The sequence below is a fragment of the Hippocampus bargibanti genome, linkage group LG01 (genome assembly GCF_051943395.1).
Source record: "Hippocampus bargibanti isolate YZ-2025 linkage group LG01, ASM5194339v1, whole genome shotgun sequence".
NCBI lineage: Eukaryota > Metazoa > Chordata > Actinopteri > Syngnathiformes > Syngnathidae > Hippocampus > Hippocampus bargibanti.
This window is the reverse complement of record NC_142734.1, coordinates 30627000-30651661: the sequence shown is the minus strand read 5'-3', so window position 1 is coordinate 30651661 and position 24662 is coordinate 30627000. Positions and strand designations below refer to the sequence as shown.

At 39.5% G+C, this 24662-nt stretch overlaps 3 protein-coding genes across 3 annotated transcripts; 2 read left to right on the top strand and 1 right to left on the bottom strand.

Annotated features, from left to right (window-relative positions):
- Positions 1 to 79: 79 nt before the first annotated feature.
- fam217ba (family with sequence similarity 217 member Ba) lies at positions 80 to 4393 on the bottom strand. The gene is made up of 4 exons (XM_089010134.1): positions 3949 to 4393; positions 3775 to 3871; positions 2794 to 2858; positions 80 to 2699 (listed from the first exon to the last, which is right to left on the bottom strand). The coding sequence occupies exons 1-4, from the start codon at positions 4053 to 4055 to the stop codon at positions 1310 to 1312; spliced, it is 1659 nt and encodes a 552-aa protein (XP_088866260.1). The 5' UTR covers positions 4056 to 4393; the 3' UTR covers positions 80 to 1309.
- A 157-nt stretch (positions 4394 to 4550) lies between these two features.
- ppp1r3da (protein phosphatase 1, regulatory subunit 3Da) lies at positions 4551 to 6929 on the top strand. The gene is made up of 2 exons (XM_089010159.1): positions 4551 to 4830; positions 5468 to 6929. The coding sequence occupies exon 2, from the start codon at positions 5496 to 5498 to the stop codon at positions 6417 to 6419; it is 924 nt and encodes a 307-aa protein (XP_088866285.1). The 5' UTR covers positions 4551 to 4830; positions 5468 to 5495; the 3' UTR covers positions 6420 to 6929.
- A 2356-nt stretch (positions 6930 to 9285) lies between these two features.
- On the top strand, positions 9286 to 24625 carry sycp2 (synaptonemal complex protein 2). The gene is made up of 40 exons (XM_089010103.1): positions 9286 to 9493; positions 9581 to 9605; positions 9830 to 9912; positions 9988 to 10079; positions 10162 to 10196; positions 10265 to 10407; positions 11276 to 11328; positions 11630 to 11675; positions 11822 to 11926; positions 12011 to 12071; positions 12515 to 12663; positions 12857 to 12925; positions 13252 to 13344; positions 13421 to 13496; positions 14193 to 14320; positions 15303 to 15366; positions 15447 to 15492; positions 15618 to 15691; positions 17129 to 17490; positions 18075 to 18193; positions 18305 to 18329; positions 18406 to 18473; positions 18547 to 18592; positions 18677 to 18720; positions 18831 to 18894; positions 19006 to 19165; positions 19278 to 19342; positions 19426 to 19581; positions 19676 to 19793; positions 20393 to 20472; positions 20592 to 20831; positions 20910 to 20955; positions 21130 to 21237; positions 22259 to 22437; positions 22592 to 22692; positions 22864 to 22963; positions 23104 to 23162; positions 23652 to 23727; positions 23830 to 23886; positions 24091 to 24625. The coding sequence occupies exons 1-40, from the start codon at positions 9389 to 9391 to the stop codon at positions 24148 to 24150; spliced, it is 3780 nt and encodes a 1259-aa protein (XP_088866229.1). The 5' UTR covers positions 9286 to 9388; the 3' UTR covers positions 24151 to 24625.
- Positions 24626 to 24662: the final 37 nt, after the last annotated feature.

Sequence of the window (24662 nt, the reverse complement as noted above, 5' to 3'; positions counted from 1 at the left end):
CATTCCTCCACGTCTTGCCGTATTTTGTGTGAAGTTAAGTTTCTATAATTGGACCACTTGATTTAAGAGAGACACAATATTGGTATTTGGATTTTTTTTAATAAATATTGTTCATGATGTGTATGACACATGTAAACATAACGCCGACGATGAATACCATTCCAACACGATACATACATAAATATAACTTTGGTGTAGAAAATTGGAAAAAATACGCATTTACATTCATAGCAGACATTACTGTCATTCATTTGATCAGAGCTCGGCTCTTGGCAAAATACGGTTCATATTCAAAGACAACAGTCCACGGTTTAATACACAAGAAGCCCTTTTGGACACAAAATAAATATTTGAAGCAACTGGCACACTGGTGTTTGCTTTCAACATTTAGCTTGTAGTTGACATGCACATTCCACCATGATGTCCCTGATCCACTGGTGGAAAGACGCTTTGATCCTCTCCTCTTTCATCGAGAACTGCTTCATGTCATCACAAAGAGGGTACAGCAAGTCCTGAAGAATGAATGTCTCTCTGTGTCTTTGTTTTGTCATATTGTCTCTATGCTGTCATATTATTTGTTATTTAGTTTTTTTTTGTTCTTTTGACTTCAAGACGGCGCCGCGAGAGTGGCTGCCTTTCCATCAGCTCATGTATTTTGTTTTTCTACTTTCATTCCTTTCAACACTTTGCTGCTGTGAAATGTAAATTTCTCCACTGTGAGACTAATAAAGGCATATCCAATCCAATCCAATCCAATCCACACTGAAATTTATTTGCCGACCTGCTTTTTAGACAAGGATACAATGAATGCACAGAACAGGGCACCTAAGAGCAAACAGAATTTTTTTAAGAACAATGAAAACATAACTACATTAAGGTTGTTATCACCAATGTTTATGATGATTATTCAGTGAAAAAAATGAGGTATGTGTGTACCTGGTAACTGTCACGATGGATTAGGTATGCTGAAAGATGGCAGCTGGTTTACATTTTCATGCCTTTTTAGACTCAAGTAGCATATGAATGTTTGGTTCTTGTTGCATGTGTTTTCTGAATAAGAGACTTGATAACCCTCCTGTATGTAGTGCAATGTTATCATTGTTATTTACTGTTGGATACAATCTTGTGCTTTGAATTTATGATCGTGACATTGTTTGTTACATGGTAAAATGGTAAAAGAGTGATCTGGGCAGCGGTGTCATATTATAGCACGGTAGTTTTACACAGAAAGCAAGCATAGGTTCACGCTCCTGTGCCAAGAGACCACAGAGTAATGTCTAGAGTGTAGTGTAGTGTAGCTGGATACGTGTTACTTGGAAGCAGATTGGACATTTTTTGTTTTTCCACCACCAGAAGGCGCTTTAGAAAAAGACTGTGGGTCTTTCACGGCCCTTTTCGAGGCCGTCTTTGGTGCCTGGGCTCCTGCCGCTGTCCTCTGAAAGTCGTCTAATTTCTTTGCGGTGATGGCTCCTTTCTTACATCCCTCTACAGGATGTTTCTCAGGACCTGCTGCTTTGGGTTCCTTCTTGATATCGGTCTCAGAGTTGGTTCGAACTCTGCTTTTCCTCAACTGACCTTTACCGCTTGGGTTTGATCCCAATTCCTGGGGTTGTTTTCGAGCATTGCCTACTGCATGCATGTGCTTGAGATGGCTCCTTCCCGTTGAGGGACTCACTGCGATCTGGGTTGAGCCTGCGCTTTGTGCTCCTTGGTTCCTCCCTTCTTTAGTGGCTTCTTGCGTTTCGCTGCAGCTCCTCTTCATAGGCGCCCCCGCTCGAGTTTTACGCTCCAGTAGAGGGCTGAGACGCGAGTGCCGCTGGTATGCGTAGGCAGAACAACTCCCGTTGCACAAAGGGTAGCGGATGTGACAATGTGGGCAAACTAGCGGGCGGACCTGTGCGGTAGAAGAAGCCGGAGACGGCGGATTGATCAAATATGGGAAGGCTCGCTGGCTGTGCCGCGGACCTTTTGGGGAGTTCAGTCGAGATGATGGCGCTGTATGAGGTCTCGTTGGGTGACCAGAGGCGGCCTGAGGCTTTGTGTGTCTTCCAGGTGGGCGGCTGCTCTCAGCCTGAACGGTTTGGATTTGGAGCCACTCCAACTGCAGTAGTCTCTCTAGGAATCTCTCTAAAGGCCCCACCGGTTTAGGCCTGGGGGCCCCACGACCCTCTGTATGAAGAAATACAGCTAACTGTCGAAGGCTCCAGGTGTTAAAAGGTGGAGGAAGAAAGTCTGGGTAACAATGGGTGGGTGTGTCACTCTCGTCTTCATCATCCCCATTTCCATGAGGTCCCGGGAGGTCCAGTGGGAAGTCATTTGAGTTAATGACCTCAGCTCGCAGGTTTAGATGAGGAGGCGTACAAGGAGTACAAGGTGACGGCAGCACAGGCAGCCTCTCGGAGTCAGATAGGTCACTGGCACTGTCACTGTCATCAACCTTGTAGGGGTCCTGAAGGACCTCTGGTATACGGACTGGAGAATGCGTTAGTGGGTGTTCCGGCATGTGTCGTAGTCCTGATATGGGGGACAGCGGCAGAGAGAGTGCGCGTCGATTCTTGCCCACGGCTCCAGAGGCTCCAGAATTATGCTGTAGCTCGGCGCCGCATTGTGACATCCGTTGATAGTTTTTCCTTTCCTCATTTCGGTGCATACTTGAATGTTGGCCAAGTTGAGGTCTTGCATCTTGCGCTCCTGCCGGGCTGTGAGAAAGATGGACATATGCAGAAAAGCTTGTGAACATTCAATGATTGACTACCAGAAACACAACCTTTCGTAAAAATACAAAGTTTGTACCTGGTGAGTTTGTTTGTGTTCCGAAAAGTGCCAGATTTCAACTTGGAACCCTTTGACTGTGAACCCTGTAAAAGCAAACCTCTTTAATGTTGTACAGTTTGAAATAATATGAAAGTTAATTATTGTTTCATTCATTCATTTTCTGAACCGCATTGTCCTCAGAAAGGTCGCGGGGGGGGGGGGGGTGCTGGAGCCTATCCCAACTGTTCTTGGGCAGTTGGCAGGGGACAACCTCAACCAGTCGCAGGGCATTCATCGAATAACACTGAGTGACAATTTAGACTGCGGGTGTCAAGGCCCATGGGCCAAATGTGGCCCGCCACATAATTTTATTCGCCCCGCAAAAGCAAATCAACCATCTCAAGTTATACTTGCTAAACTCCGAACCAAATTTTCAAATTGTCGTATGTAAACCACAATAACAGTCATTATTCTTGACTTCAGATTTGAAAACTAGTTATTCATTATTTTTGTGCACATGTATAATGTGGAGGGGATTAAATTAAAGGTAAAGGTAATGGCTTCCCCAAATTTATAACGGCCCTCGAGAGGAAACCGTAACATCAAAAAATGAGTTTGACACCCGTGGTTTAAACTGTTCCATCAGCCAGCTAAGCATGTTCTTGAATGTGGGGAGAAACCAGAGTACCCAGAGAGAACCCATGCAGGCCTGGGAAGAACATGCAAACTCTCTACTGTACATAGGAAGGTCGGAGATGGGATCGAACCCACGACCTCTGCACCGTGAGGTTGACACTAACCACTGTCCGCCCAGGTTAATTGCATATCCCTTTCAATTACATGAAAACAATACAATTTCAGTGAAGTCATGCTTATCTACCAAGCATTTAATCACTAAATAGTGTCATATGACTTCTCAAACTAACAGTCAACAAATATCTATGAGTATCTCCTGATTTTGTCCCTCACCCAAATTATGCAAGTATGTGTCTATGTGACATATTGGATATATCTATTTACCTGCTCTCCTGTTCCCACGATCTGCTCCTGACCTGGTCCTGCCATGCCACTTTTCATTTGGCCGACTGTTTTCTTCATCTTCTTACCTTTCTTTAAACTGTACAAGCAAAGGACTGTCATCTCAAAAAGCGCCCGACACAAATCAAATTTAGCACCGTGGATTCGATATCCTACCCTGTGTTTGTTCCGCTATTTTCGGTGTTTTTGATGTGGATCTTCTCGATGGAAACGACGCGTTTTATTGTCGTGGATGCTGCGCGCTCTTGTATGATGGGCCCCATGTTGTAGTTTTGCAGCGGTGATGGTCATTTGACTATCAAGTAAATTCACACTATAGCGCAAAAAAATGGTCTATCGAAACAGAATAAGGATGCTAACACCCATTGCTGGAAAAGTACTGCAATGCATCATGCGTCAGTGGAATCAGCTGTGTCTGCCGAGCGCGTTGCTGCCGTCTTTCCACCAATTTAGTCTCTTCTTGGCGGCAACACATCAGCTTGGATTCGATTGAAGAAGGTCCCCAACCTTTTGTACATCTCCGCGATCGCAATGATAAAATAAATAACGCGGTCATACAGAGTATTGTTTTTTGTCTCGCCTTCCCAGACAGTGACAGGTTTGTTTACTTGCCTTTGACTGGCTCCCTGTTAGTTATGACGTCACGTTACCATTTGCATTATGGGACTTGTAGGTTAAGCGGTCAAGCGTAGCTTTAAAATCAAACGTCCCAGTCATGTTACATAATTCGCTTCCGGTTAAAAAAACAACGACATTATATCACCGGAGTAGAAGAAGACAGGCGCCAGAAACCATGCCATATTTTGCTCAAGTATCCGCCACTGATTTCAAAACCACTCCAATTCCCATAAAACATCAGTTCAAGTGATCCTTCCTAAAATGCTCATCATCGAAAGAAACTCTTGCACCTTTATCTTGCATGATGTTTGCAGGACTAAAATGAAAGATCAAGTCGTTTTATAGTCGCCGAGGTTATCATACAGGAATTGAAGATCAAGTCGGTGCTGCAGCCCGAACCATGAGCACGGTTTTTACAAGGTGAGATCAAAGTTTACGTCTCTTTTACTGAATTTATTGAGGCACGACTTCAACATACAACCTTGCACATACTCGTCGAATACACGCCCACCCGTTATTTCCTGGTTTTAGGGTTGTTTTCACATGCACGTCGGTCCTGCTATTTCCCTTCAGCTTTGAACCATCGTAGTGCATTTCAAGAGAAAGTGATTCAGATTCTAAAAATAAAAAGTATCCCATCCCAGGTGACTTTGGGTGAGGGCGGGGTTTCAGTCGCCACTCAATTCGTGGGACAGACAAACAAAACATTACACCGATTGGTAGTTTAGCCTTCGAAATGTTTTCTAAGAAAAAAATATTCACACAACCCGTCGGTACACCTACAATTTCCCCAGTGTGGGACAATTACAGCTTTCTTATTCTTATCTGAGGGGGAATAAACTGATCTTAAAGCCCAGTTGCAATTTTCACCTTAGTATTCTCCATGCATGCATGGTACCACACTGCCCCTAACAGTTTGTATTTACAGTCAAACAGAATAACGAATGTTCTATATAGACACATGCTTAGCTTTCATTCAGATATGCAAGTGGATACAAGGCAGTATGACATGCACATAAAAACAGTAGAGTGCAATGATTGCCAACATTCTTTGCAGGTGAGCATGGTACCGATTCTCTGACGCCATGAACACAGGGCGGTTAATTGGACAGGAGAAGATTTTGCCGACAGCATCTGAACAGGAAACGCATTTGTCAAGTACTTCTCGATTAGTTTCAAAGGCCTATATGGCCATCAATCTGAATGATTTGCTTCGGCAAGTGAAATGTGATGCGGAAAAGAAGCCGATTCCCATTCGTCCGCCAAGTCCTCGAGTGTCACCGCCAAGCATTCAGGACGTACGCTCTCTCTTGTGTGAACCTGTACCAAAATCCATCATCCGTCAACGCTCAAAGTCTCTCCCATCTACCACTGAAAAGAGAAGAAAATGCAGACATTTTGGTGTACGATTTATTGACTCCTTGGGTCTTGATCTGGAGGATATCAAGTCTTTCAAAACCGGAGAGGAACCATCCGTGCCACATCATGTCAGTTTTAGATTGCTGATGGCTGCAGAGTTGGCCGATGGACACCGTCTGGAGATCTCCTTACCTTACTTACAGCCACTTTTTGACCAACAGACCGACGATCATCCAGTATTTTTGCATCGTCTTCTCAAACACAAAGTGTGTCTTGAGAGAGTTATATGTTTTGAATTCGGTGTAATCGGAATTGCCCAAGTGCTCAATCTCGATTTTGAGAAAGATGTAACTGCTCGCTATTCATTTACAGAGTGGAAGAGCTGTGCAGAAACTCAGGCTTCGTGGGTGTCGACTAACTCAAAGATTTGTGAAGGAGGAGGTCAACTAACTTGTGATATGTTCCGTTTCCACTTGCCTGTCCCTCCATTCCTGCAGGCTGGGGCATTGTTAGAATTCGCTATCAAGTACAAGGTTTGTGGAGTTGAATACTGGGACAATAATTTTGGAGAAAATTACAAATTACTTTGCCATCACTACAAGTACACTGTCCCTAAAGAATGTGAGGATAGCATGGTTCACTTTTTTTAGGATGCACAGTTCAGACACACAAAAAATGAAAAGCACACTTTCTGAAAATAAAATGACTTTCTTGTGACATTGACTTGTGACTTTTGGCTAATACTGTAAAACGACTATATATTTGTTGTTATGCATAGACTGTGAATGAACTATAATTTATGACGAGAGAAACCAACACGAACAGCAAATGGATTTTTATCTGTCTGCAGCTTCTACAAGATAATTTTGTCATTTTAAATGGCACGTTTTGACTTCAACTTTCACTTTTGTGTCTTATTTTGCAGTATTGAATTTCATGTTTCATGTTTGTGTTATTTAATATTGTTGTATTTGATTTGCACATGAATGTTTGGACTTTTCACAAACTATTCCATGACAGTATATTGAAAAGGAAGTGATTCCCAAATGCCAAATGTGTGTTTTAAGGGGTAACTATGAAAAAAAAAAAAAAAAGATTCTGTCGCGAGTTACCACAAACTATAAAGGATGTCTATTTTGCGTAATAAAGATGTGACCAACTCTCCTGTGTTTATTTTAACTGCACTGTTTACATCCACCATACAGAGTAGGCTACATTTCTCTTGTGGTGAATTTGGACTGTCTGACAGTGGTTGGATTCACATTTTGTATTTGAATATTGTTCTGCTGGGCTTTGTTGTCATGTTGCATTTGATACCTCTGAAAACATGAGGCAGACACATTTGGGTAGCATGCATATAAATATGGATCAGTCCAGAGTTTGAGGACATTTTACAATGATCTTAAATAATTCACATAAAATAATATGAAAACGTGCAGTTTTTATTGACATGAAATCCATAAAACTACGAGCATATAACATTGAACTTGAAGTTTATTTTTAAAATACCAAATATGTCTGGAGTAGTTACCAGAAGAAAAAAACAGATGTGTTTACTTTTAGATAATCATCAAAACGTACGTATTTGGGGTTACTCGTGGCATTGCAAAAAAAGTTTGGGGTAAGCAACCTAAAAAAGGCTTGGTATGGTAATGGTTTCTCAACCAATCCATCTGTCCTTCCTGACGCTCTCGACTCGTCGACTCACTGAGACACCAATCGGCACAACACGTCTATAACCGGCGCATCTATAGCGTGGACCGGCACTATGGGATTGGCGCACTATTAATTGCCAAATGTCGTGTTTTAACTACGCAGCACGTTTCCGAAAAGGATAAATGAATCATCGCGAGCTCTGGAACCATTTCCGAACGTAGCTCGATCGAACAAGTCCCCGGATGTTTGACTTCCTTGTACCTAATTGGGAGATTGCCACCTGTTTATTCATTGAACGAGATGATTTGGCGGTTGTATGACGAGCAATGCAGAAACGTTGTCTCTTAGAAATCCTAAAACAAAGCACAGTATCGCTGTCACCGTTTTAATAGTAGTTCACCTCCCTGTTGTAAGTTTATTTATTTTTCGTGCTTTAGAGACGATGCCTTTTGGTGACCGCGCGCCATGTTAAACTTGCTCACAAACATTTAAGAACGTTTAGCCTAAAAAACAATGTTAGCCAACGTAGCGTCGTTTCTCCGTGTATCCACAAGAGGTCGATATTAGTACCATTTTGTGACTATTTTCTTTTATATTATTAGTTCTCGGCAAAACAACAAGACAAATGGTTTATAGTGAATAATTTTCGCGGCATATAGCATAAAGTCAGACAGAAAGTTCAAAAGGTTTGGCTTTTGGTTGACATTTCAGGAATAATCTGACATGGTCAGCAACGTTTACAAGTCAATTTATTCGACATCTAAACTTGTATTTTGTCTGGCATCACTGTACACGTCCCCCTACTCCCCCTGATGTTTTGAAGATAAATCTACATTCCACTGAAACAAGAGGAATGGCCTTCGAGGTACAGTATAACATGTCATGTTGTACTTGTACTGCAATGTTTGCCAACATTTATTGAACCAATGCACATGATCATAAAACCACTGAACCTTTGTGACAGTGGTTTCTAGTTTGTTCAGTTTGTTTCTTGACTGCCAGTTTCATGACCATTTTCACCACAATAGCATAAATACAAATGCCAGTAATCCGTTCCACCGAAGCAACACGGACAAAAAATATTGTAACACGTTTAATAAAGACTAACACAACGGTAATCACATCATTAAACACAATGACCACCATTACAGTGTCTGTAATTGTGTAAATCTGGCCACCGTAGTGCAAAACAGAACATACTGACATATTGTGTACCCAAGTAGATTTTCTGAAGTAACTCTGGAGAACTCTGTCACAACAAAGCAGCGATACTGTTTTAGTTATTTTACAGTGAGGATAAATAATGCATGGCTGTGAGTATTTTTGTTCCATCAAGAGTTTGTCGTTCTTAAATTCACATGTGACAATAACATAACAAATCTCTTTCTGTATGTGTGCATTTATTTATTCATTCATACATACAAACGTGAATGTTCATCTGCTGAACTACAAAAAAAAACACAATTACATATTTTTTTTTCCCAGTTGGAGAAAGCAATCACTGATGCACTCAAGAGCAGAAAACTGACAGCTTTGAGAGGATTCCTGCAAAACAACACAAATGAAGCACACAAATGTTCTACGCAGTTTCTTAAGAAATTGGATGATCTTATAACATGGGTCTGCTGGTTTACATTCTCTCTTTTGTAATGGATTCTCCGGTCCAGGTTTTGGGTTGGCAACTCAGTGAAACCATATGTATTTTTTGAACAGAGCTTGGATGAAAAAGATTTCAATGCTGCCTGTGTAGCTTTCGCGGTCCTGCATAATTGTGGGAGAAATTTGAAATTTCCCACGGGCAGTCAAGGAATATCAGGAATAATCGATCAAGGCTTGATCCAGAAGATAAGTCTCATTAACGATAAGCATATGGGAAATAGTTGAATACATTGAAGCAAAACATTGGATTTGGATTTGCCTTTATCCAAACAAACATGTATTAATTAATCACATTTTTGTGCACATGTTTCAGTGGTTGAATAAATGCAAGCAGCTGTGGATTCAGCATGGACCACAATGGGATAAAAACTTGTGCATTCTGTCCGAGGACTTCTTTGATGCTGTAACGGTAAGAAGATGTTTGAAAAGCCAGCACATTATACTTCCACATATGTGAGTACATATAATTTAAATAATTAAATTGTTTTTGTGACAGATGATCCATAAAGCATCCAAAGAAGGTATGTGTGCTAATGCATTTGTAATCTGGAATCACTTTGGGACATTTGTGGAGAATGTGAACTTCACACTTGACTCCTCATCTCAATGATAACTTAATGACAACTTTTTTCACCGTGCATGTTATCAACAATATAAGAACAGATATTCAGAAGACATATTTTGTTCTGAATTGTAGCAAATCTGTGATGCATTTTCAATGTGATGTGCCTCCATATATTAACAGCAATGGCAGGAATCCAATCCTTCATGTATTCTCTCGGCCAGTTGGTAAACGATGCCAGAGTTTGCACCATGATCAGAAAAGAGGTGAGACTTGCCTATTGTGATGAGTGTTAACTTTTGCCTCATTGTGTGATTTTGATTCCAATCATGTCCCCACAGGCAATCAATGCATTGAACATCATTTTGAAAAAAATCACAGTGTCACCTGAGAAGGAAACAATCCTCACCTCACAGGAAGCTTCAGATATGACGTATGTAAAGATCTATATTTTAAGTTTTTTACATTGAGCAAAATGGCATTTAATCATGTCCACTCCCCTTGCTGGTGCATAGGATGAACTTGGCTGGTCAGATAATGCAGTGCGGGGGTAATCCTTGTTTCCTACATTTTATCCTTGTTTACATTTCAAACTATACAACGAAATATTTCTGTCAGATTACGATTTACAGGTTGCGCTGATTGAGTTATTATTCCGAATGACCACTCATGGTCAGAGAAAGAAGCTGACGCCCCAGTGGTTCAGCACAGCGCAAGTAGCCAATGCCTTTCACCAAATCCACCCTTCGGAGTTTGAGGCGGTAAAGCTTTCATTTTGTCCGTGTTTCCCAACCTTTATAATAGTAATAATATCAAATCAAGGTACCGTATTTTCCGGTGTACTAGGCGCACCGGAATATAAAACATCAATATTTTCACACTTTATTGAAGGCACACCTTCAATAAATGAAAAAAGTTTTCCAAATATAATGTGTGTGTGTGTGTGTATATATATATATATATATATATATATATATATATATATATACATACAGTAAAGTCTCGTTATATCGATATTCAAGGGAGTCCGAAAAAATATCGATATAACCGGGACTATCGATATATCCGACCCTGTTTGCATGTAATTTTCTCCGTGCGTGCATAGAAATAGTATCGATGTAACCGGGACTATCGATATATCCGATATCGATATAATGAGACTTTATATATATATATATATATATATATATATATATATATATATATATATATATATATATATATATATATATAAGGCACACCTTATTTTTTGAAGAAAATAAAGGCTTTTGGGCGCGCTTAAACAATGGAAAATATGTTACATATTACATATTTATATATAGAAAAAAAATAGATGAAATGTGACCAAAAAATGGCAAGTGGGTAAATTGTGGACTTTCTACCATTGAGTGGAAGAGCGTTTAATAATTGTTTCGCTACAGGAAAGACATATGAACAAAAGGTGAAATTTTCCGGCCAATTTTGCTGATTTTTTTGTGGTCCACTTGATGATCTCTCACAAAGAACAACACATACAAACGTGCCTTGGCACACTGGTTGGGAGTCACTGCATCATGATCATTATTGGAATTTACGTTTTACGGGCACGACCTGAATTGAAGTGTGATTGGAATCCCACTCTCATTTTAGGATTGTCGAACATTTCTGACCCTTGTGAATGGATTACACGGAGACAGTCGAAGGTACACTCTTGAAATGAAATGTGTTTTCACAATTATGTGGTTTAAATTTGTAAATTAAATGTTAATATTTAATGTGAAGGCATCATTTATAACAATAGCCAAAACAGGCAACACAGCATTGAAGCAATTAGCACAAATGACTCACAGCTCTGAGGTAGTTTTTGAACAGCTTGCATCATATACTTTTTTTTAGCTTTGTTATTTCAGTAATGGTTTTCATTTATCCCTTCCTTGAATGATGAATATCAATGGATGTTGCAACAATGATGTGTTTCACCTCAAAATATCTTCTCTCCTGTAGAGTGAAGTCATACCCATGCTTAGAGGTGTATCTGGACAATTTCAAGGTCTGTGGCAGTGGCTCTTCATGATGTCTCGGTTGAGCACATTCTAACACAAAACGCGGTCTAAGAAAGGGGATGATAATTGGTGTGTTTGATGTTTCTTGTTGAATACAAATTGGTCTCAAAACAACGATTGCACACGCTGTCAGCTTTTGAGACCTGCTGATGACAAGCTTGATCAATTCTGGATTGACTTCAATGTCGACAGCCGAAGCATTTCTTTTTATTTCTCATTTGCTGATGAAAAGTCGACGGTAAGTCAAGATCAATATTAGATGTCAGTTTTGTCTTATTTGTTGTGTACATCTGAAGGAATGATGATTAATTTCCTCTTGTAGACGGGTCTTTGGGATTCAATCAGTGTCCCTGAGAATGAACTTCGCAGCTATACCGTTACAGGTACATTGTATACATTGCAGACCCCGAGATTTGAAAAGCATCCCTTGAATGAATCCATACATCAGTGGTTTGACTTACACTGCGTGGTAAAGAGGCACATTTTGGATTTTTAGTGATTATTATATTTTTTTTTTAGCACGTGAAGCAAATGGACATTAGGCAATATCCATAGATATCCAAATATCCAAATCACGCCTCGACTAAATGTGTTAAAAATGTTATTTGTAAATTTAAATTCAAAGCATTGCATCTTGTCTTTCACGTGAAAGTAAAATTGGTACTGCGTGAATTGAATATCAGTTGAAGTGACTCCTCCGTTGAATTGGGCCTTTGCAAATTAAACCTATTTTGGAAATCTGAATCAATGGTTTCAATACTCTACCTAATAGTGTACCACTGAATTGGCATTTGATTTGTTGCGTATGTGTGTTGATGTCTTCCAGTGAAGGGAACAAAACAAATTTTGCAATTAGAGCTGTGTGAAATGGTCATCGTGAGTAGCGTAAAGGGATCACGGATCACCATCACCTTCTGCTCTACGTTGGACATCCTGCAGACTGTCTGTTGCATCTATGGACAAAAAAAGAACAAAGTAAAGCAAATATGTATTCACACACACACATGCCCCAAACGTGACATTATCTGATGTTTGGGGCTTGTTTGTATTCAAAAATTGATATCCTGTTCCATGGATTTCACTTTAACAGATTAGGACAACATATGTAGAATAGATATTTTTGAACATTTGAGGAGTTCCTTTAACAACAATTCTCATTGCCCACCAGAGCGCAGTGGCAAAGGCATCCTCTGCAAACAAGAAACTGAAGATTCTCATTGAAGAGGATAAATCCAAGGTAAAATGCACAGTCAGCAAGATGTAACCATGATTTAAGTTACAAATGAGAAGTCATCATTTGATCTCTTGTTGAATTTGTAAATTATAATGACATGGTTTAAACTACTCTGACGTCATGCTGGATTTCCAACATCATATATTCATACAAAGACAAAAATACATTGGTAGATAATTTTGACATATATTTGACAACATAATGCTGGTGGCGTCACTGTGGGAGCGGATGGTGAGTTGAGTGAGTAAATCAGGGGATTAAATAATGATTTCCTGAACCGTATGCGGCTCACAACTTGGGCTAAAATGTGGTCTGTTGTCGCTCTCCAGGAGAGGTTCGTTCCAGACAGTCAGGTCTCCCTGGGTGACTGTGATGAGAACACTGCCTCATGTCTTGAAACTGCACAGCCGACATCTTTGCAAGTATTTTTTTTTTGTACATAACAGAGTTTGGTAATTTTTAAAAACGGATTCACCATCTTAGTCGTTTCCTTTCAAGATCCCTGCCAGTGTGATGCATTCTGGGTTGACCGCCTTCAGCAAGAGCAGTACAAAGAGCGTCACACATCCATCAAGTATGTGGCACTAGAATGGGGCAGTCAACTTGATGAGCAGAAAAACCCTCCCAAAAAAACACTCCCAATATAGTCGAGTTAGCACGCCGACTACACAGTGCGGAGGTTGGGAGTTCAAATCCTGCTCCGGCTTCTCTGTGTGGCGTTTGTCTGTGTGGGTTTTCTCTGGGTCCTCTGCTTTCCTCTCACATTCCAGAAACATGCATGGTAGGCTGATTGAACACTAAATTGTTCTACACACATTTAACTACCAACATATGGTGTAATAAATGTCTCCACAATTATGTCAAACAAAACTCATTTTTGCAATATTTTTTTTCAAACGTGGGTGATTCTCAGAAAGCGTGGTCTAGATAAATGCTCCCACATTTTGATTTGATTTGATTAAATAAACATAGTTCCCTCAAGCCTTTGTTCACAACAGACTGTTGAATATTGTGGTGTGTTGTGATGTTCCATTTTGTAATTTTGGAGCACAAAGCAAAGAGCACGCAAATAAAAACGTGTTTCTTTTTTTATGGTAGCCCGGTGGTTGACTGGTTCGTGTATCGTGTTTCAATGACCATGCTAAAAGAAAGGAGAAAATGCACACAGTACATCTGCACTTGGCACGAGGCCACCAATGTTTTAAAAGTGTTTCAATTATCATTTCAGGAAATAATTTTCTGTCACTTGCTGCCTATTTTTGTATCGTAGACAATCCAGCCGAGAACAAAGGCAAACCATCCCTAGAGATGTATCGTGCTTCTAATAGAAGCAAGAGTGCTTACCTGGCCGAACAAAAGACAGCTGATGAAACCTTCAAATGTCTCAGGACAAAGCAGGTATGGTATGACTCAGTCGCCATTTATTCCTTATGTCAGTCTGAGTGGTCATGGGACAAAAAAAGTGAGTATTTACAGTGCATATTGACCTTTTTTGAGAGAGGAGACCAGACTAAGATGATCACATCAACCCTATCAATTATGCGTTTGTCATGTATACGCACCATACTATTTTTTCCCCATGTACAATTGAAGTGTAATCGTGAGCATTTCCTGTCATTTTCAGTGAAATTTTTACCCTTCTTGAACTCAGGTGGCTTTAATTTCAGTACTTTTACTCAAATGTTTCTTTACTCATGGCTGCATTTGCTGGAACATCTGGCAGTTTGATTCATTTGATAAATAATTTGGAATTGGACCTCACTATGAGAATTTAATGAAATCGTAAATATACAAGACCTGATTTGTGTAGCTGGCCTATCTGAACCCACAGCGCAGTTGTCAGAGTATTTTGATTTGTTATGCATTTGCAATGTCGTAGCATACATTTTTTCCAAATCGCAAAGGACCTTAAAGCTTCTTTTTGGTCATTCGATATGCTTTATTTTATTGATATACAAGTGGAAGTGGGATAAATCCTCCGGTTTCTTTAATTTTGGGAGATCGGGAACAGCCGATCTCTAAAAATAAAAAGGACGTTGTCCGCCCAGATCAGCCAGAAAATGGTGATTGATTATTATTAAATAGAATACATTTTTTCCAGCGAAAAGGTGCTAAGTTTTAACCTCTTTCAAAAAAATGGATACAATAAGGAAAATTAAAATAAAGTATTTTGATATAACAATATTTTTTTTCCTTTTTCATATTTTTTGATAGCATGTTCATACTTTGAATGTGGGCAGTATAATTGAGACATTTTTATGCAGAGTAATATATTTGAAGTTACACAAAGCTCAACCTGATTTATGAATAACATTCTATCCTGTCGATTTCTGCACCCGCTTTTGGCTTTTTTTTTTTTTTTTGTTTGCTTCTCCGACAGAACATACCAGTAATAATAGAACCAGAAAGAAGGCTTGCTGGACAGGGGACAAACCAGTCTCCAGGTAAGTAATTGCACTGCGGCTCAGTCACCAAAACAATATTTTATGTATAACAGAAACATGAGGCTCACTTTAACTTCCAGAGGATTCTATTGTGCCCGACACACAGCCTTTCACTGAAGGAAACATGTAAGGACAACAATAAAGCTCTGTAGCTCATTGCACATTTTTCCCATTTGTTTTTAACAAATACTGCATGTGACATAGTGTGTCTTTTCATTCTTCTGTGCTCCTCTTCTGTGCTCCTCTTGCAGGTGTCAGAACACACCGTCACTTTGGAAAATACTTAAAAGGCAACCCCCCCCAAAAAATCGTCTGCCAAATTCTGGTAATTCCTGTGCATATGAAAATTACATCATGAGTCTGTCTATTATATTTCAATATTTATATCTTATATTTATTTTTCTCTTTTAAAAATACAAACTGTTGGACACTGTTTCAGGACTGAAAAGTTTCCGCAGATCAGCGGATTTACGACTTTTTCAGACCAAAATGACCATTCTCGAGAAAAGCGCAAATCAGTTGAGAAAATTTCCGGGGGCGGGGGGGTCATGGGCAGTGTTCAAATCGCCCGCCTTCCGTGGAGTCTCGGTTGGTGTGTGTGTGGGAGGGCAGACTCCACGTTACAATCTAAGTGCTGTCACAAGCATGACTATCATATACTGTACTTGAGCTCCTTGTAGTGAATATTTGCGTTTTGCGACATAAACATTAAAACGTGTTTGCGCGTGAGACATAGGTAGATAGCGCAAGCTACTCAAGCGACGTGTACGAAAAGAAGGATGAAGATCAAGCGATGGAAATTGACAAGAGTGCTGGGATCGAAAACTGTTTTAGATGGGTATGGTATTTTTATTGTTCTGAAACTTTATGCTTTATCTGTACACTTCATTTTTTTGCTCTTTCAAGCATTTACATCCTAGATCCTATGACACTATATTATGTTTCAATTGACAATATAATGATGTAAACATATTGAAGAATAAAAATTCATTCAGAAGTGTGGCAAATGGTGAAAAGTACACTTTACAACGAACATAAACTGTACAACGAACAAATGCAATATTTGAAGCATGGCAAAAAAAATGAAACTGATATAATAATTTCGCCTCACTGGTAGCCCACCAAACAAGGGACTTTATTTTCACAAATACAGTTGAATTTCAGTGATGAAATTAATGGTTTTGTGGTTATTAAATTGTTAAAATCGCTGAGCTTCCGGGTGTTTTGCCTCTGCACCCCACTGGGGGCCGCAGGCCTCCACACCCCCGCCTTATTTTTCAGACTTTTTTCTCATTTGTCATTCTCATCCTTGATGTTAAAAACATGTACATTGAAATCCCAAATGATGCTCTTTTGGACTTTCAAATGAGCAACTGCAAAATAAATAAAGTCAAAATTGAATTCATCATGGCCAATTATTGTCACTATTTTTTTTTGTTTTTGAGAAACATGTATCATGAAATTAAAATAAATAGTAAATAATATTAAATTAAATATTAAATAATACATTTTATTCTGATTTTACCTTGTTTCTTGGGACAGATTTTCAACTGGTGATTTTTTTAAAAAGCTCAATTTTTCCGGAATATGTTGTCCAATTTTCAAAAATCATCGTGCGTTGTACTCAACCAACCACATCATTTTCATGCGGTCATTTTTAGAAACCAGGTGTCACTTTGCTACCAAAAGCTATGAAGTATATTGACCCACAAAGTCTTGACATTTACGTAACTTTAAAAATGCAACTTTGTGATCTTTGTAGAATGTTCAAATGTCGCAAAGGCAAAGAAGCAAGAGCATCCCTTATCTTCCCGGATGCTTACAGACTCGAGTAAGGGAAAGACGATCCTGAGCAAACCTACTTGGCAGATGCAACATGTAATCCGTGAGAGAACAAAAAAAGATGCCACAGCCATGACATGGACGTCTGATCAAAAGAGCTTGAAAGAAAAAAATCCTGACGGCTCAAAAGATTTGGAGCTGCATATTCCCAAAGCGCTACAACCCCAGGGGAAACGTCACGATGAAACAAAGAGAAGAGGCAAGCCATCTTTGGTGGCAGCTTCTACTGATCATCTACATCCCGGTTCATATACATCTCACCAGGAAAGAGATTGGAATAAGGTATAATATTACTGTTTAATGCGTTTCATTAAAGGACAACTTTATTATGCATTTTATGTGCTCATAATGATGATTTAGTCAATGTTACAACCTCAAATCCAATGCTGATTTAAAATACTCTGAACAACCACATTTGAGGGCTAACAAGGCATACTGTATATTCTGTTCACTGCAGTTGCTATTGAGAACTAAAAAGCACATTGTTCAGTAGGGAAGCCCAGACTTCCCCTTCTCACCCACTTCTCCTAGCTCATCCTGGCAGATCCCGAGGCGTTCCCAGGCCAGCTGGGTGACATAGTCTCTCCAGCGTGTCCTGGGTCGCCCCCGGGGTCTTCTGCCAGTCAGGCATGCCCGGAAAACTTCAGGAGGCATCCTAATCAGATGCCCGTGCCACCTCATGTAGGTCCTCTCTATTCGAAGAAACAGCTTGACTCTGAACCCCTCCCGGATGACCGAGCTTCTCACCTTATCTCTAAGGGAGAGCCCAGATACCCACGTTTAAGTTTGACATGACATTCAGCCGAGCTGATGCAGATAAATGAAAGCTAGCGATTTCATGATACCTTTCTTCTTATTCATAAAAGAGTGCCAAGAAGGCTGTGGACAACATGGTGAAACTCATCTCAAGCCATTATAGCAAGAATAATCCATCCAATGAAAAAGTTGGAAGCGTACAACGCCGGATTCCATCCAACATCAGCAGGTCCACACAAATAGTTCTTGCATTTATCTGTGTTGTTGTGTAAGAAATTAACATAGATGAGATTCATACCCTGTTTTGTCTTATATTTTTACCCTCGTGTTTGACTTCTAGTATCAATTTCCTTTCTGCTGGCCAAGTAAGTAACCGCTACTAATCGCTGAGAATAGCCTTGTTCTGTGTGATTTTCTAAATGTGATTTTTACTTGCTATAGAAATCTGCACCAGCAAAAGTGGAAACCAAACCCGAGAGTAAAATCACATCAAAGTGTCCAAACAAAAGGTAATAGCATTAAACTAAAAAAAAAAACTTTTGATTCTTTGGAAGATTTGACTTTTTTTTCTCTGTTGTACAGAATTGAAGTTTTTGATTTTGGTATTGATGAAGCATTCACCACCAGGGTAAATAAAGAGATTTTCTAATTTATTGTGTATTAATGCAATATTATTACTTCAACCAATGTTTGCCACATGATTTTTGTTTAGGAAGTTCACAGTACCTTGCTTGGCAAATCTGTCACATCAAGCAAGTATGTTCGCTAAATGTGGGCTTTCATTGTTCTATGTGGTTAATGAATTGAGTAGAAAATCGAGTTTGTCTTGAAATGTATCTTATTTCACTAAACTGGTTGATCGGCAGAGATATACATGACTCTTCAGTGCACCACCCTACCGCATCCATTAGAAAACAACCTGCAACAAAAGTATGTTTCCTTGTTATTTATCTATTTATTTGTTTATGTATCTGTTTATTTGTTTATTTTTAGTTTTCTAAATCACATTTTAGTGGTCTGTGTATGAACCGTAATTTATAGGAGAAGCGTAATGGAGGGAAGCATCTTTTCAGTGGCAGAGACCATACCAATCCCCAAGATGTCAGACGACTGACAGAGTCAAGCAAGAAACCCCAACTCAAAATGACACGTGCCACAAATCAACCGATCGCGTCCAAAACATTTCAACCTCATAATTCAAGTAAACTATTAGCTTTGCGCTGAATATTACAGTACATGACAATGGTGAATGAAATTAAAATGCTGGGAACATGGGTAATTAACTTTTTTTTCTTCCTATTTTCCCATGGTAGAGAAATTCCTGGATGTGCCCCAAAGCACCCCAAAATCCAGAAAAAGCACCGCAAGACTCAACAAAGTATGCAAGTGTACATAATTAAGCCCATTATATATTACTACAGCCAGCCAAAATGTGTTCACTAAAACGAAATTCACTTGTAGACGGCAATGCCATCGTCAAAGAATGACGTTACAGAAACTAGGGACACCTTTAGTGTCAGGAAAAGACCCCGGCGAAGTACGGCCTTAATCAAGAGCTACAAAGAGCCAGACACAGATGACAGTCTGTCAGAATTTGAGAATACTCAAGCAACCAAGGTAGGAACCTTTCAGAAATTGTGTCACTTGTTTAAAAACTACATGGAAAATCACCATGCTTTTAACTTTTGCTGAGATGCTAATTATCTCACAGTACACAGTTCCTAAACCAAACAAATCCAACGTCACAAGAGTTCATGCCCAACAACAGACACCACAGTGTCACCGGCTCAACCAGAAGACACCCGTTTCCTCCACAGAGAAGATGCGATGTAAGTCATTGATGAAATGTCGAGACGTGTTTTTGGTTTTTTATCTGGTACATTTGCACTTATCATAAGGGACAGCTTGGATTTTAATTCCATCTCTGATGGAATTCTGTCATTTTTAAACATTTCCGGGACCCACCTATCTGAAGGTATCTCCCTGCAATGTTTACATTTTGTTAAAATTACTTTTGTGTCATTCTAACTCAGATTGTATCGCACAATATTGGGCACTTTGGATCCACTACAATCTGGCCATCCTGGACAGAGCATACTCCCATCTGTCGGGGATTGTAATTTTTCCCCAGGAAGTTTTTCCTTGCACTTCTTAGCTTTACGATCACAGGATGTTGTTAATATTGGCCAACTGTGAGCTTGTGAAGCCCTTTGCGACTATTTGTGAAACCAAACTACAGTACTGTATATAAATAAATGTGACTTAATGTATGCTGTGACGTGAGGACGATGGTTGGATGAATTGATAATTTAATTACATTTTTTTTGCAGTTAGCATAGAAGAGTATGTACTGTAACCTTATTGTCCATCTAAGACAGTTTGGTTTTCAGTGTTTTTAATGTTGTTGTTGTTTTTTTGGACCTTACAGTTTCTGAAATGTGCACCCTGAGCCCGGAGTTGGCCTTCTCCCCTCTTGTCAACCTAACACTGCCTTCCTCATCAAATATGGTAAAGTATTCTCTCACAGTACAAATTATATGTATTATTATTATTATTATTATTTATTATTATTATTATTATATAAAATTGACATTGCGTTCTTTCCTATCTGCCCGTTTTATTTTTAGAAAAGTATGAACCAGCTCTCTTCACCTCCACTGTCCTTTTCACCTGTGTTGACACCTGCAAAGCGGTCCACCGTTTCCGCTACTTCCCATTCACAATTATCCAGAGCCACCTTGAATCATGACTTAAATTACAGCTTCAGTCAGGAATCTCCTGTCTCTCAGGTCTCCCTCAATCTGTCATTTACCATTGGAGTTGAGCAAAGGACAATTGCCTCCGAGGCTGTTTGTCAGCAAACGGAGGTAAGAGCCACTGCAGTATATTTTATGTGGATGAATAGTGAGACACTTTTGAATCTAATACATTTTTCATCCTGACAGAAAACACAACAATCAAATCAAGATTCTCCTGACATTATTGTCTCAGGTAAATTTTTCAACCAATGTTATTCTGCATTTCATGCTGCTGCATCCACCCACAGAGTAATCATGCCTTAATACATGAACGTGATTAATATTCAGATGTTGTAAAGGCTTCTGGAGTGAAGAAAGAAAATATCTGACCCATGTTAAAATAGTCCTTGTTATATTTGGATAACAGGACCCATTCGAAAGCGCCACATTTCCCTGTCTCGTAATTCTGAGGAGAAGGAGAGAAAAAAGAGAAAGTGCCACCCGGACGTGAAACCTCGTGTGCTGTTCGACTCATGTAAGAAACTTTTTTTGCCATATTTTCCGGTGTACAAGGCACACCCAAAAGCCTTGATTTCAAAAGATGACCCTGCGCCTTGTACGCAGGCGCGCCTTATATATGAAGTAATATTGAGCCACAACAGGTCTAACAACTAGTGATGTGCCCGACTGTGACGAGTCTCCCAGGCGTGTGCCGAGTAAACAGGTGAAACCATTTGCAAAGCGTGGGTCGCTTTCGCTTGTGGCCAAAGTCTCAGAACCCACGTGGCTCCGTCCGATGTCTCGCAAGACAGGATTTCTACGATTTTCATCACCCACTCAAAGATTCGAAATAAAATGGTGCACTGGGCCGTCACTGACTAATGTGGCACTGACACACCCAACTCGCATCTTCAATCGCATTTGTTCTGCATTAATCGCACCGTTCAAAACAAAAAAGAAGAGACTATTCCGTCTGGGATCATTTTGAGCAAATCTCTCCAAAACAGGTACAAATTACAATACCCAGTGCGAAAATATAATGTAAACTACTGTGACAACACGTTGTGTCCCTCCTTTTAATCCTTCTATTGTTGATATTTTAAAAGCTGTAGTGTAAACTTTGTTCTAAAGAACTGAACACCTTCTCCTCAACAAAAATGAATGGAATGTGTCTTGTTCCTTGTTTGTGAGTCAATGTCTAAAAGAAAGCACCTTATAGTCCGGCGTGCCTTTTATATGGAAAAAGTTTGAAAATACACCATTCATTTGGGGTGCACCTTATACACCGAAAAATATGGTTCTTGTACATTAGATTACATTACATTATATACACTAATAGCACCAACTTTTTTTGATTGTAATTAACTCCTTTTTAATCATATAAATGCAAGATTAATGCTACTGTGTGTCTTGGGAAAGTTAGGCTAGAAGTGTCTTCTTGCCATTGCAAATGACAATTTGGATGAACTAAAGTTAAATAAAAATGAGAATTATTGAACTAAATGCTACTGAAATTGAAAAATACCTCACATGAGCCTGTGATCTGTCATCTGAAGGTGTCGAGGAGAACTTCAAGGGTGAGACGACCTCCTCCTTCTCAGTGATCACAAAACAAGTAGACACAAATTGGGGCGAAGGGGAGATGGATTTGGAGGATTTGGAGTTACCGGATGTTCGAGTTAACCTGCGTAATCTGTCTCCACAACTCACCGCTAAACTAAAGACAAAGTTCCAGGTTGAAAGCACACGACTCTTTCGGAAATAATCACCAACTCATTACTGCTTACTAAATAACTGTTTGCATGATAAAGCAATTTTGGCAAGTCTATTAACACAAACGTTCTACCACTTCCAATGTTTTCAAAAAACTGTCTTTGAAATATTTTTAGCTTCAGAACTCCTCTAAATTCATGGACAATTATTCCAAGGAGAGCATCAAAACTGTCCAGCAACACATCTCCTCTCTCAGCACGCAACTTCGCAATCACAGGTCAGGTCAACCAACATGGACGTAAATATTACCAATGAAAAAAATGTTAAAAAATGAGGCAACTTGTAATGCGTGTGCAATGATCTATGGCTGCTAATGGCCACCATATCCCCCACCCCCTTCTGTTATATAAAATGTTTAATTAGTGCATTTGCCTCCTATGCTGCGCAGGACTAAGAAATTTGAAGATGTCAAGAATGTATTTCTGCAAGAGATCTGCAATCTGGAGCAAGGGAAAGCTACGCTTAATAACATGGAGAAAAACCTGAATGTACTCTCTTTTATTTACACATGGCATGCCACCACATGAACACACACACACACACTGTCTCTTGTCTTATTAAACAAGAGTGTATGATTTGTTGTGATTTTACCAGTGTGTGATCAGTGTAAACATGTCCTCTTTTGCAGGTATGCATGGAAAGGCAGCATACTTTTTTCAAGTCATATCATGAGCAGGAAACCAAAAGGTAAAGTTTGTACTCTGCGGTGCTGTTTAACCTACCGGGAAATTCATTCTCTAATGCTCAATGTAATTCTCTGAAAAGACTGCTTACAACCTGTATTGGTTGCCAGTGCAGTGGAATGATGGGCAACTGTTATCCCCACTGAATGGACACGACACCGTCAGTGACAATTTTACAAAGAAAAAAAGGCTTGAAAACATTTTCATTTGTTAATTCGGAGATTGTAATCAAATTGCAGTTGTCAATTCACGAAAATTAAAAGAGTCCACATTTATTCACTGATAAAATAATGCTGCATGGTCTCTTTCTGAAAAGTGGTCTTAACCATCTGTTGTTAGTTTCTTATCTGGACTGTATCTTGTCACTGCTAGAATCAGATTCCAAAGATTTGTGATGCCGTGTGATTTTGCAAATGTTGAAATGCACTTAATTTCTACAATCTACCCATATTTTGCCATCTTCTATTCATCTGGTGAACCTCCACTGATCTAGCATTGAGGTCCTGAGGCAAACTCTGAGTGAAATGCATTCAAGCCCTGAGCACGAGGAGCCGTTATTCATATCCCAGGTCTGAAACGGGTTGTAACAGAAAATGCCATCTTGTGCGCATAATCATTTGTTAGCCGATACTTAAGTAACATTCTGATCTTCTTCCTGTAACTGTTTGCAGATGGCACATCTTAAAAAAGACATGAAGTCAATCCAAGAGCGCCTCCTCAGAACAATGGTAAGTGATCCCTTTCGTACCAACGTGGTTTTCATAATTGCATTTTGTATCACAGCTTTGTTTTGATTAGTTTACAAGCTTCTCCACTCTGTTGAACAATTCTATTGTTATTGATAAACTGTCCAATTGGAAATTAGAATACATGAAACTCAAGGTGTCAAGTCAGTCATATTTCAACACATTCTGTCCGTGTGTGTTGTGCAGCACGAGGAGGCCTTGGACGGTTTGAGGAGAGGTCTCCGTGCCTGGGTCCTTGTTGATTGAGCCTAAAGTGTTAAGTTACATCAAGTTAATGTGAATAAGACCATTGTAAATAAGTCTTAAGTCCAAGTTAAGTTACACTGTTACTGTTTGGTCATGTTATACAAGTATTTAATGCTAGTGTTACTGCTTCCGGTCGGTTGCTATAGATACGATTTAAGTGCAAGTTGTGTTTGTTTCGCTTATTTTTGCAAATGTAACTTTCAAACATTTAATCGTAGCTTTGCTGGACTTTCTTGGTGTGGAGTCATTTTTTTGCAACAATAAACTTCCATTTGTGTGTGCAAAATAGACCAATTCTTCGCAATCAATGGCAGGATTTTCTAGTAGAGAATTCCCTCAAAATACGAATTCGGGAAGGAAACTCAAGGTTTTTCAACAAATCTATTAAAAAGTCTACATGTTCAGTTCCTTTAAAAAAACCTCAAAGTTTGACAAGGTAAATGAGGAAAGAAAAGACAGTATTTTGCAGTCTTGTTACAAATGTGGTTCTCTTTTCAGTGATGTTGCCATAC

What these genes read in the sequence shown, in the direction of transcription:
- fam217ba (XM_089010134.1), bottom strand. Translation starts at nt 4,055, where the DNA reads ATGGGGCCCATCATACAAGAGCGCGCAGCATCCACGACAATAAAACGC. An exon ending in TCGTGGGAACAGGAGAGCAG is followed by an intron (nt 2,859 to 3,774) that starts GTAAATAGATAT and finishes TTGCTTTTACAG; the next exon opens with GGTTCACAGTCAAAGGGTTC. An exon ending in AACACAAACAAACTCACCAG is followed by an intron (nt 2,700 to 2,793) that starts GTACAAACTTTG and finishes TCTTTCTCACAG; the next exon opens with CCCGGCAGGAGCGCAAGATG.
- ppp1r3da (XM_089010159.1), top strand. Translation starts at nt 5,496, where the DNA reads ATGAACACAGGGCGGTTAATTGGACAGGAGAAGATTTTGCCGACAGCA.
- sycp2 (XM_089010103.1), top strand. Translation starts at nt 9,389, where the DNA reads ATGTTTCAGTGGTTGAATAAATGCAAGCAGCTGTGGATTCAGCATGGA. An exon ending in CCTTTCACTGAAGGAAACAT is followed by an intron (nt 15,493 to 15,617) that starts GTAAGGACAACA and finishes CTCCTCTTGCAG; the next exon opens with GTGTCAGAACACACCGTCAC. An exon ending in ACATGGAGAAAAACCTGAAT is followed by an intron (nt 22,964 to 23,103) that starts GTACTCTCTTTT and finishes CCTCTTTTGCAG; the next exon opens with GTATGCATGGAAAGGCAGCA.